The 13,081-nt window shown below is 32.7% G+C and overlaps 2 protein-coding genes across 2 annotated transcripts; one reads left to right on the forward strand and one right to left on the reverse strand.

Annotated features, from left to right (window-relative positions):
• Window positions 1–8,075: 8,075 nt before the first annotated feature.
• LOC127744076 (uclacyanin 1-like) lies at window positions 8,076–9,068 on the forward strand. Its single transcript, XM_052256346.1, has 2 exons — window positions 8,076–8,326; window positions 8,417–9,068. Exons 1-2 carry the CDS (start codon window positions 8,161–8,163, stop codon window positions 8,938–8,940), a joined length of 690 nt encoding a protein of 229 aa, XP_052112306.1. The 5' UTR covers window positions 8,076–8,160; the 3' UTR covers window positions 8,941–9,068.
• A 12-nt stretch (window positions 9,069–9,080) lies between these two features.
• LOC127744075 (transcription factor bHLH115-like) lies at window positions 9,081–11,264 on the reverse strand. Its single transcript, XM_052256345.1, has 5 exons — window positions 10,811–11,264; window positions 10,626–10,682; window positions 10,005–10,079; window positions 9,758–9,923; window positions 9,081–9,543 (listed from the first exon to the last, which is right to left on the reverse strand). The coding sequence occupies exons 1-5, from the start codon at window positions 10,969–10,971 to the stop codon at window positions 9,292–9,294; spliced, it is 711 nt and encodes a 236-aa protein (XP_052112305.1). The 5' UTR covers window positions 10,972–11,264; the 3' UTR covers window positions 9,081–9,291.
• Window positions 11,265–13,081: the final 1,817 nt, after the last annotated feature.

The following is a 13,081-nucleotide window of genomic DNA, read 5'->3' on the forward strand; positions in this document are numbered from 1 at the left end:
TTATATCTCATTGTAATTAAAATAATATAATTTTTTTCCAAAACTAAGGAGTTCACTTTCCTTCCTCTAATCACTTTATTTGTTTTGGTCTTTTAACCAATATGTGCCAAAATTTTTAAAATTTATTACTAAAGTATATCATATGATATTTTTTAATTAAAATAAAAAAAATCTTTAAAATTAAGAATCTTTTTCATTTTTTTATTTTTCTTTTTCCTTTATTCACTATATCTTTCTGATATATTATTATTATTAATTTATCATATCAATTATATATTCTAATTTCATAACCAAAATATATATAATATTAGTTTAATTGAAATCAAATTGAAATTTTTTTTCTTTCAAAATCAAAGAAATCTCTCCTTTCCCTTCTTCCTTTTTTTATCTTCCTCTATCTTCTACCTATTTTTGTCTCTCTTATATATTATCACTAATTACTAATTTAACAAATAAAATATATCACATAATATTTTATTATTACAATTAAAACTAAAATATATAATATATTATTAATAATTAATCAAAATATATTGCATAGTACTTATTTTTGTTGCAATTGAAATAAATTTTTTTGTTCTAAAATTAAAAAATTAATTCTCAATTTTTTGTTCATTCTATTTTTGTTAGCTTTTTAATCAGTAAGTCATCATTTCTAAAACTTATTACCAAAATGTCATTTTAAACTATTTTTTCGTATGTCGTCATTTTCTATAACATTTTTTTTTGTGGTTGTCTTAACAGGAAAGCGTTTATCCGAGATGCACTTCTAAAAAAAACACTAATTCATAAATTATTTATCATGTAAGAGGTGTTAAAGAAAAACACGAATCTCATATTTTTTTGTCATTTGATAAAATTTTTAACATTTTTTATAAAAGATTTAGTTATTCTTATTTTTAAAAGCATAACAAAGATTAAATTTTGAGATATAATTTACTTTAAAATATATAATTTTATAATATTATTACAGACAAAAATACTAATCACAACTAATTTAGAGAATTAAACATCAAATATTCTTCTTTAGTGTCACTCTTTATATTATATGTAGGAGAAAATAATTATTCGAACTATCTGACATTATGTTAAACATACATCAATATAAAACTTTTTAAGTATAAATTCGAGAGGTGCTACACATACAAATTTTTTGGGTACACAAATTTATACAAATTAATTCTAACCTAATAAAACTCATTTTTATAAAACATTAAAATGCGTGTGAAATCACGACGTTTTTTCTCTAACGTTTATATCCCGCATTTTAAAGGATTACCATGTGTTCATAATACGTAATGAAAGAAAAGAAAGTAATTCTAAAAATCTATTTTGTGCTTAAATTTTATTTTACAAATAATATAGATTAGATCTAAATACCTTTAGACGCTTTAGTAAAATCTTTATTTTTCGATTATACGAAAATTCTATGCGTATCCACACCGAGACCAACATTTACTGTCAATTCCTTGACTAATGGATATCTGATCTAAATTGAGAAATCTCTTGTAACTTTTTTGCACGCCATAAAATTTTTCTCCAAGAATTAGACTCACATATGTTTATGCGTCTAGAAGTAAAGGAATAAAACTCTTGTGCTTTATTCTCATCTCTTTCCTCTACTCTAGGCATACATATATATAGTATGAGATTTGTTATTGATTTTAAATTTGAATCTCAATTCAAATTCAAATCATATCTTATTATTTCAAACTTGAATAATCTTTCAAATTTATGAAACATATGATAACTCCATTTAAAACAGAATCAATTAGGATCTCGTCCAAATTTAGAATTCTAAGTTTAGAAATAGAATAACTAATTATTCTCAATTATCATATTATTATTATATTCTTGGTGCTAGCAAAGAATATAATAATATTCTATTTTAATTAATATAATTATTTATTTGATCAAATTAAAATAATAATTAAATAATTCTATAGCAAAGATTAGAGCACTCGTTAGTGTGTGATCCTATAGGTTCAATACTAAGCGGGTAGTAAATTAGTCATACTAAATTTACTAATCAAGGTTAGCGTCTAGCAACACTTCTCAACGACCTGATAGTATGAAGTAATAATAATATATATTTTTACTAAGAACCTGATAAGAACAAAGTATAATTCCTTCTATCTTTTTAGCTCTTGGTTAACCCTTAAAGTATGGTTTAATTGTCAAACTTTAACTTGTTACCATTATTATAATGAATTGTGAATGACTTAAGAAACTCATTTCTTCATTCATTCAATCTCTTTGGCCAAGATTTTATTCATCTCAATCATTAATCATAGAGTTCAAACTCTTTACCGAGAGTTGACGGATTCCTTATTAACTAATCATTAAGTCTACAAGTATTTAAATCATACCCAATATTCATTCAACTACGATCCTAGGGTATTAGGTGTCCGAAATCAAAGTATAATAAATACATTGTTAATTAATATGACCGTCGCATGTCAAAGAAAACTTTATTACCATGTTCATTTTGAGAATATCCTATTGACAAATATGTGGTAATTATAACCATTAGGAATTTTCAAAATGAGCCAATTCAATGGTCATATCTCTATATACACCACACACACACACATATATATATATATATATCTTGATCTTTCTGGATTATAATGTCCTTTTTAATAATTCTATAACCAAAAATAATTTAGATTAAATTATAAAAAAATTATTTCTCAATATTATGATCACTATCACAATGATAAATCTCTAAATTTAATCAAGGATATTATTATATTAACATTTTAATATAATAACAATAACAAATTATTTAACATATGATTGGTTGAATTGTGGTCATACTATTATTCCTAATACATTCCTCCTCCTCCTCCTATTTTTTCTCCTTCTTCTTTGTGTTTCTCCTCTTTTTTCTTTGCGTTCCTTCTTCTTCTTCGCGTGTTTCATGATATTCGTCGTTTTTTTTATTGTTGCTGTTGTTGCTGCAATTTTTTTCTCCTCCTCTTTTTGTAATACTATGTATTTTTTTTAGAAGGTAAAATAAGAATAAAAAGATGAATAAGAAGTAGTAGAAGATGAGGAGGAGAAAAAAAAATAAATGTTTTGAATTATACAAAATTTATTAGTACAAATTCACCAAAAATTCTTAAACAATACACCTAAATGTCTTAGTTTTATCCCGAAATTTGCTGCAACTACAAAAAAATATTTTCTCTAATGCTGCATTTTTTCTTCTTCTTTTTTTTTCTTATTTCTTTTTTTCTTTTAGTTGAATGAATGCAAGTTCATCATCTTCCAAGTAATTTTGCAGCATTATGTGTTTCTTCTTCTTCTTTGTTTGATTTTTTTGTTTTTATTCTTGTTAAGAAAGAGTAAAATAAGAAGAAATTTGAGAAAGTAAAATAAGAAAGAAAAGATGAATTTAAAAAAGAAGAAAAAATGGTGATGATGATAAAAAAAGAAGAAGAAGTAGCAAAAAGATGAGGAGGAAGAAGAGAAAGAGCTTTGAATTATGTAAAATTTATCAATACAAATCCACTGAAAATTCTTAAATAATACACTTAAATATCTTAAATTTATCTCGAAATTTGCTGCAACTACACAAATTGAAAAAATTCTATAGCAAAAATTTTATGGTAATAATTTTGGAGCAGGCAATGTCATTAATATGGCAAAATTTCTACGATAACGATAAAAATAATGACAATAACGATAATGACGATATATATAAGAAGAAGACGACGATGCTATAACGATGATGATCATGATGATGAAGATGATGGAGGAAAAGGAGGAAAAGGAAGAAGGAGAAAAAAGCCCAACAAAAAAAGGAGAAGGTGACAACAATAACGAAAGAGAAAAATAATGAAAAGGAGAAGGATGAGGAGGAGGAGGAGGAGGAGGAGGAGAACATGCTGAGCGCGTGAATGTAAATGACTTGTATGAATTTGTATGTGTAAATGACTTGTATGTGGAGAACAATTGTAAAAAGTAATTATCTATTTCTCTCTATTATCCTCTCATTCGATTATCTATTTAAATCAAGAATAAATGACCATTTGTGCCTCTGAAAGATGAATATGCTGACATTTGTATCTATACTAAATCAAAACTGAACTTGTATCTACGCTAGATGCCTTCCATGTGACAAAAATGTCCTGCCTTAGATCTGCATTTGGTTCGTGGTTATCTGACCCTAAGTGGCACTCCAACCCTCCAAAACCCTATCTACGTGGAAGTGAACGTTGGTATATGAAAGTGGATAGGGTTCTATGCATCAAATCGAAACTCTAGCAAGTTATCTTCCCCAATTCGAACCATACCCCAAAAATCGAATCTTGTTGAATTTCATATAGTGTCAAGTACACCCACGGTCAGAAAGAATTATCTCGTAATCCCTAGAATGTCTTTGCGCAGATTTAACTCTGCTGCAAATAATGAAAGTCGCAGCAGTTCTTCAAGTTCGAAGAAGATGAAGGAGAAGAAGCTCGACGACAGATGCTTCTGTGGGAGGGAGGTTGCGTTGATAGAGTCTGGCACGATAACAAACCCTAATAGATAGTTCATCAGATATCCTCTATGAACGGTAAGGGCTAGGCGCCATTGTTGTTGAGGTGAGAAATTTATTTTTGGATTTTAGTTGTCATTTGGGTGCATTTTTTTTATTTTTTTAGACAAGAGACTGCAAATACTTTATTTGGGTGGATGAAATCGAAGAAGGATGGGAGGGACCAGCAAGATGTTTAGCCAAAAGAAATTCGAAGTATTCTTATGCAAGGCGTGATGATGGATTGACTGTCATTAAAGTTAGAAAAAATTAGCAAGCATCCTCAATGTTGGCTAAGAAGATAGACAAATTTAGGATTGAAATTAAGGGTGAAATTAGAGAAATTAGAGTGTTGCTTTCAACTATTGCGTTGGAGGTAGTGTTTTGTTTATTGTGTGAGTTGTATTTGGTGATGAAAATATAAGATTTGTATAATTCGGGATCTTTGTTTATCACGAGAGAGTGAATGTTTTTTTTGATATTGGCATGACATGATATGTTTCTTGTATTGTTCTATTTTTTTAATTTCTAATACATTGACATAGACATGCATGCCTTCTTCTGACTTCATAGGTCTGTAAAATTTTCTCTCGTTGATTAGTATATCATACCCAGATCTGAAGATTTGGTCAGCCTCTCTCACTGTCAAGTTTGTCTGAACTCTTATCCTCTCCTCTAGCTCATCTAACACCCATTTTTTGTCTGCTGACTTACAATGATTGTCTCTACTGTAGGTGTATTCGTTTACAAAAGTCTTTATTTAATAACTTTCTGGAAATGTTCTCTTGTTATAGTATATTGACCAAGGACAGTCCTCATCGTAGCATATAGCCTTAGATCTTGTGGAGTCACAACGTGCAAAGAATATGCTTCTTTCAATGTTGATATTAAACTTTTGGACTGCCTTCTTAATCTAGTTGAGAGTTTCAAACTCCATACTCTGTTCCAACCGCATCTGGCTAACAGGGGCATCGGCATTACTCTGAGAAATAACTGGAGTCTCATCAGAATCTTCATCACTTGCTATGCTATGCAAGTCCTCTAACTCATAGCAATGATACTCAACATTTTCATCAGAAAAATCCTCTCCATCAACCGAGACATAGAAGGTTGGAGGTTTGCCCGAATCAGGGTTTGGGATGAAGGATTGTCCTGTAGAGGGAGATCTCTTTGTTGATCTTCTCTTGTTTCTCTTTGGCCGTCCCTCAACCTCATCTGAAGGATCAGTTTTATTATTTTGGGGAGTCCTATTGGAGTCAGAGGGTGAGACTGACTCAGGGATCGATTGTGAAAGTGAATTTCTATACGACTATGGGATGTATTGAGTTAGTTGTTCAGGTGCAAGAGGTTCAGAGATATTGGCTTCAGAAGGCGAGACTGGGTCTGAACCATCAGTATGGGATGGTTGCTGGTCATGCTCAATAGGTGGCTAGGAAGGTTGAGACTGAGTTAATAGTGGCTTATCTGGTAGGACGGGTGTTGGAGGAGGCTGAAAAATCTGTCTTGCTTATTGGGATTATGAAGGTGCTGGATTTTCTGTCTGTTGAGGAACTGTGATACTGTCCTCATTTTGGGCCTCAACATTAACTGGGTTCTTTTCTTGCTGGGCCTCTTTCCTGGGCTGGACCTCACCTTTTTTTGGGGTTCCTTCACAACTTGGACATGACCTACTATTTCAGCATCTTCATCATCTTCCACTACTATCAATCTTCTTTTTAGACTCTTCTTTGGAGTTGAAACCCCTTTTAGCACAGCTCTTTATTCTCATCTTTGATGGAGTCATATCTTTCTACTCAACTAGCACAGGATGATCCACCAGATGCTCTATATAGACATTAATTTTGTTACCATTCTTCATGGCTGGCTCATACATTTTAACTATGTCCATATCAATCCTTAGTAACCTCAACCCATTATCAAGCTCATTCCCAGGTTCTAGTCAGTAAAAATCAGCAATAGACATATATCCAATGTCCTTAGCAAATCAGATATGAAAAAATCATTGAGGGTATCAACGTTAACCCTCTCAATCTTTGTTACTTCTCCACCAATGTAACTAAACTTTTCACATGGCCCTCTCTCAAACCGTCCTCTATGATTAATTTACAGAGTTATATGGATGGTGGCCATTTCTGAAAATAAAATTAAACAATACAATAAAAGAAAAAATTATTGTCTGTAACTGCAGCTAACACAAACTTGCAACTAACTATTCTATCAATTCTCAATCACATAAAATTAATCACAGGATTTGATAAAGTAACAGAATCTGCCTAACTAGTGGCAACGACATATAAAATTAATCATTAGTGGCAACGACATACCTCTGTTCTTCACGAATTAAATGGAGTGACATCTTCGCTGTTGACGATGAAAAGCCTGGTATGAGGTTCTGCTCGCTATTCTATGCACGATTCTTTATTACGTCTTCGTGGTGATCAATTGGGAGAGTTCCGGTCGTCTTCTCCCATTTGGGAATGGAGCGACGGCGACAATGAACCTCTGCTAAGGCATAACAGATTCTCCCACAAAGTGTACTTCTTTTTTCCAAACGCTTAGTGAAAAACAACATTCACTTTCACGTAGATAGGACTTTGGAGGGTTGGAGTGTCACGTAGGGTCGGATAACCACGAACTAAGTGCAGATTTAAGGCAGGCCACTTTTGTCCCATGGAGGGCATTTAGCGTGAGTATAAATTCAGTTTCGATCTAGTATGAATACAAATGTCAGCGTATTCGTCTTTCATAGATACAAATAGTCATTTATTCTTAAATCAATGCATGTCTGTCTTCACTAAATTAAACTAATATAATTTAATGCTTGATTGTTTGTTTGTTAGAAAGATTAAAGATTTAAAGTTATTACATTGTTGTTCTTAAATTTCTCCAACTCAAAACGGTTGGTAATATAATATTTTAACTACAAAGAATTTAGCGAGTATGCACCCAGCCAAACATGTAACGAATGTAAGACTATCAATGTTGGTAATTAAACACTAGTAGTAAATACTAATTGCAACTTCTTTACTACTTTTCTTAGATTCCTAACTGATAAAAGTTTAATATTCTGGCACCTTGGGTTGGTTACATACTTGGATTAGGTGCCTGCAACACTAGGGAGATAGGATAGGAACCCCTCTCACATTTGCTCCACAAACCACAGAAATTATTAATATTTTATTTCCACTTGAATTGTGCTGCCATATTTTGATTGGCTATTAGACCCGAGAAAGATTCCTAGTGAAAATCAATGGCCAATTGATGTGGTTGCAAGTAAACTAAATCACAAAATTCTAATATAGTGGAACAGAGAAAAATTCATTTTTAAAATTATGCATCTAGGAAAAAAGCCAAACATAAATTGTTGTTAATGTAACAAGTCATCAACAACTATCACCTGTTAATTCTCCTTCAGACTTGAAGCAAATAATTATAAGATAGTTACCAACTCCAGCTATTGCATGATTGAACCAAAATTATACATCATTCTAAAGCGACTCCTCCAAGTTCCTCTATGGTTCCCTATATATATATAGACTTGTATATACTTAAAGCCATCTATCAATCAAATATCTCTAATCAGGTTTCATCAAACCTTAATACATCCTGTGACTCTTCCTCTGACATTATCAAATATGGGTGTACTTGAAATCATAGTCAGAGTAACTTTGGTGACTGTACTTATCAAATTGGTCATGGCTACAGATCACATTGTTGGAGGACCAGATGGAGGGTGGGATACAAGCTCAGACCTTCAATCATGGGCATTATCTCAGAAGTTTTCAGTTGGAGACAATCTCAGTAAGTCTCTTGCAATGCATTCATCAACAAACTACAACTTTAATATAAATTCTACTTAACAACTGTCTTTCATATATTTTTGTTGTGCAGTTTTTCAGTATCCACCAAATCATAATGTGATTGAAGTTACTAAGGCAGATTATGACTCTTGCCAATTAACAAAACCAATTCAGACCTACAATGATGGCAAGACAACCATTCCTCTTACTTCACCAGGAAAAAAGTACTACATTTGTGGAACAATTGGACATTGCAGCACAGGAATGAAGGTTGAAATAGACACTACTCTAGCCACTGCTTCATCATCACCAGTAGAATCTCCTTCACCACAAGAAATTCCCATCATTCCCTCTCCAGGTCCAGAGGGACTAACACTAACCCCTTCACCATCAGCTGAATCACCAAGTTATGGTGTTCCATTGGCATCATCTCCATTGTTGGATACACCTCTTGAAACTCCTACACTCTCACCAATGGTTCCTTCCACTGAATTTACTGGTTCTGCTGCCTCACCTCTCGAAAACCATTCGGTAGACCAGCCAGATTCATCATCAGCCAGCAAAGTCATGCAAGCGGCAGTGCTAAGCTATTTAACAATGATTGTGGCCTTTTAAGGATGAGAAATGTTTACTCTCCACCATTGTTTGTTCTATGTTAAACTATTGTGTTTGGTGTTTTTTCTTTGTTGTATTGGTGATTTGCTGTGGTTGAAATTTCATAAAGACTAATTCATAATCCATAATGCATCCATCAGTAATACACAACAGAAAACCATTTAATTATGATAGCATCACAAATTCAAAAGTAATACAAGACAAGTTCACCTTATTGAAATGCTTCACAACACACTTTTAGGCTTACATCATTAGTAAGCACACACACACAGTTCACAATCCACACAACTTAGACATTGATATATGTTTTAACAAACACAAAACAATGAAGTGGATGCTCTAACCACTCTATTATGCCACTGGTGGACGAAGGAGATGATCCTTTGATGTATCAACTGCAGCTGGGGGCATAAACTGCCACATGGCTATGCCAGGGTAACCTATGAAGGGTATCAGCTTTTGGCTAGCACCGTGCGCTTTCGTGGCCGCCGGAGCATGATGGAGGAAGCTTGGCTGAACATTTGTCATCTTGAACTGCTGCTCCAACTTCTCTTTCTCTACCTTGAGCCTATTTTTCTCATCCCGAAGCTCATTCTTCTCAGCCTGCAATGATTCTATTAAGTTCTTACTACTAAGTCAACAGCTATAATGGTTCAGTCATATCCAACCCTTTTTCTGGTTTTTCATCAAGAAATTCTTAGAGGTTCTTCAAACAAGTCATACTCTAAGAGCACTTAAAAAGTAACAACTATAGTCTAATCTTATGAAGAAGAACATGTTACTTGAAAGTAACCATTACAAACAGAAAATCACCCACCTTGAGCTCTTTAATTTTTTCAAGCATTTCATCATTCATTTCCTTCAGCTTCTCTGCTTCATCTCTTAATTGGTTTACGACTCGGACGGCATCACTTAATATGGCAACCTTGTCGGTTTTGGGCTGCATGCTACCAGGCTCCAAGATGGAACTCAGTTCCAGAAACCTTAAAACCATGCCAAATTTTGAGGACATGAGATTCAGAGAAGACTATACTCAATCACACAAATTTAAAATAATAGCATGCCTCTCATTCAGTTTGTCCCTTCGCAATTTCTCTCGACATGCCTTGGTTCCAGATGCACATGATTCAGTCCTCAACCTGAAGTAACAGTTGCAAAATTACAGAGGTGAACACAAGTGAATCATAAGAGAGCAATTAATACTTAATTCCGGATCTTAATTGACTCATGAATGATTTCAGAAACAGTTTTTTTTGCCTAACAATGTTAGATTTTTCCATTAGCTATTACTATCAATATTAAACATGATATCTAGGCTCAATGCAGAATCAAGTATGTAGGAGCATGCATGGCATTTCCATGTCACAACTAACATAGTCTTCTTTGCTTGATTCCTTAGAAAATTTCAAATCCTTCCTCATCCTACTAATGATAGATTTTTTCAAAATTCAGTTTATATGATCAAATATGTCTTATACTATTCATAAACCACATTGCCTAATATGCAAGTCATTACAGTTTCCCCTCACAACTGATAAAAACAAATCAGAGACCAGGGCCAAGCTGCATATTATACAAAATTTCTAAATATTTGATGTTATCATTACATGATGAAAATGCCAAATTATGAATAATAGTTGCTAAACTGTTTAGAAGGAAGGATTTTAGAAGAAAAGAGATATTACCGTTTTGAAGGGCCACCTTCCAGCACAATTGAATCCACTGAGTATTCCATTTCCAAGCTGCAATCATGAAGCAGTTATGTGATGATCCGGGAAAAAATCCATAGAATTCCCTGCTTTTAAACTTGGGTTGAAACTTAAAACAAAAGAGAAAGTTGAAGAACAAAACAAAACCCAAAAACACCCACCTGATATTGGAAGAAGGAGGCTTGAAATTGGTGTGAGGCTGAGGTTGAGGCAGCCAGGTGAAAGCAGCAGAGTCTGGAGCCATGAAGTCAGCCACAGAGATGTTATCAAAGCCATAATCGTAGAGCCAATTGGATGTGCCTCCTGAAGAATCTATGTCCATAGTGAGAGGGAGTGAGAAGAAACAACAAGTGTTTGTGTGTGAACTGAAACCAAGTATGAAAGGAATATGTTACTCTGTATATATGTTTTTCATTTTGTTTTTGTTGCTTTGGATTTGGTTTACTTGCTTGTTCTATAGAAATAGAGAGTAATTAAAAAAAAAAAGGAAAGTCATTGTGGCTGTGAGAGGCTGTGACGGAAGCAGCAGCACAACAAAGAGTGAGTGTGTGTGTGTCATGCACAGTGATAGCCAATGCATTTGCATTACGTTGAAACAGTGTTCAGACTCCAGAGCCAACTCAACGGAATCTCTCAGCATTAAACATTTTATAAGAAATATAGTTTCTTTTTAAGCATCAAAATTACCTTATAAGTAAAACTCTAAGGCTCAAAATCATGACTTAAAAGAGAGTGAACATATTCCTTCTTTGATGCCTTTCCTGGGAAATGAAATGGAATTACCACTTTTAAGCAGGAGGACCAATTATGAGGACTGGGTCATTGGGTGGGGCAGCTAGCTACTGTGGTTGTTTCTAGAATTACGTTATTGAAATTGACATCCTAATCATAACGATTAGTATAGTGATGACAAATTGAGAATAGATTAATAGTGATTAGTTCATTTATGCAGAGTAGTCCACTAAACTAATATTCTTAAGTCCTGTTATATTTGCGCATAATAAAATCCAACTAGGCTTCTTTGGATGGCTTCTTTCATGCCATAACATGACGTAGTACTTGATGTCCATCGACAACAATAACAATACATCTCAGAATATTGTGACGCACTTTATTATCCAACATTCCTACTCACCCATGAAATTCAAACAGTTACCGCTGCAATATTACGCAGCCTTTCAAAGGCTAAGAGCCTAAGATCACTCTTTTTCTCATCACACCTTTCCTACATTTTGCTACCTATTTCTATTTCGGGGAAAAGTCCCCACACCGCCACATATAACTCATTATTTTACAGGTCTCGTCAAGAAAGAAATTAAAAAAAAAAAAGAATTGTGGTCTGTGTTCTTTATTAGAATAAAAAAAAGGAAATTAATATTTTTTAAAAAATAATTAGAAAATATTTATTTTTTAAATTTCTTTTTTTCTCATAATCTTTGCACATTTATTATTTTATTGGCTCAAAACCGTTGTACTGTTAGGGCTTGTTTGGGTGAGTTTCTAGAAAAATATCTTTTTTCGAGTTATCTTTTTTTAAAAGATCTTATAGAGAAGTAAAAGTAATTTTATGTTTGGATATCTCATGTAAAAAGGTCTTTTTATCTATCAATTATGTTTGGGTATAACAATATAAAAGTACTTTTTTGTTTATTTATTACATGAAAAACATCTTTTTTTTAAGGAAAAAAGATCTTTTTAAAAAAGATGTAAATTACAGCTTCTCAAAAAAGATCTTTTTTTGATTTTACTAGTACTTTTACTTTTACTACTAGAAATTTGCCAAACACGTTAAAAAATAAAAAAAGATCTTTTTTTAACAAAATAATAGCGCCCAAACATGCACTTAATCAAGGTTAATATGTATTTTATATTTTAATCTTTTAACGACTGATTTTGATTTTGATATTCACCTAACATAAGTACATAATAATATATATAATAAATGAATGTTAATTCAATTATAATCAAGAATTGATCCTCTTAATTTTTTCTTTTCATTGATATTATCAAATGTGAATTTATATCATTTAATATTTTCTCTCACATTTTTTTGCTAATTAAAAAGAGTATAGTTGGAGATTATACTTTTATAACATAGAAAGAAAAAATTAAGAGGATCATTTCCACTATTACTTAAGTACAGAATCGCATCTAACGAAAATGCAACTAAAGGGAAAAAGGCCAATGGGTTAGTAATCCTGATGGACCAATGAATGATAATTAGGGCTACTATCTATTGGGTTACAGTTCAAATTGTCGCCCAAACTAATGAGTTTGTGGATATTAAGCATAATGATTTCTCCCCGTCCGAAAAATAATTTCTCATAGATGGACAATAAGACATAAGTGAAGTGTACTACAAATTTCAACCTTGTACTGAAATGGGGGCCCATGAATCATGATCCGGGCCTTACGGTGAGTGTTCACTCGCT

This window comes from Arachis duranensis, unplaced genomic scaffold (assembly GCF_000817695.3).
Source record: "Arachis duranensis cultivar V14167 unplaced genomic scaffold, aradu.V14167.gnm2.J7QH unplaced_Scaffold_232525, whole genome shotgun sequence".
NCBI classification, from domain to species: Eukaryota; Viridiplantae; Streptophyta; class Magnoliopsida; order Fabales; family Fabaceae; genus Arachis; species Arachis duranensis.

What these genes read in the sequence shown, in the direction of transcription:
- LOC127744076 (XM_052256346.1), top strand. Translation starts at nt 8,161, where the DNA reads ATGGGTGTACTTGAAATCATAGTCAGAGTAACTTTGGTGACTGTACTT. An exon ending in TTCAGTTGGAGACAATCTCA is followed by an intron (nt 8,327 to 8,416) that starts GTAAGTCTCTTG and finishes TTTGTTGTGCAG; the next exon opens with TTTTTCAGTATCCACCAAAT.
- LOC127744075 (XM_052256345.1), bottom strand. Translation starts at nt 10,971, where the DNA reads ATGGACATAGATTCTTCAGGAGGCACATCCAATTGGCTCTACGATTAT. An exon ending in GAAGGTGGCCCTTCAAAACG is followed by an intron (nt 10,080 to 10,625) that starts GTAATATCTCTT and finishes CTGTTACTTCAG; the next exon opens with GTTGAGGACTGAATCATGTG. An exon ending in AGGGACAAACTGAATGAGAG is followed by an intron (nt 9,924 to 10,004) that starts GCATGCTATTAT and finishes CATGGTTTTAAG; the next exon opens with GTTTCTGGAACTGAGTTCCA.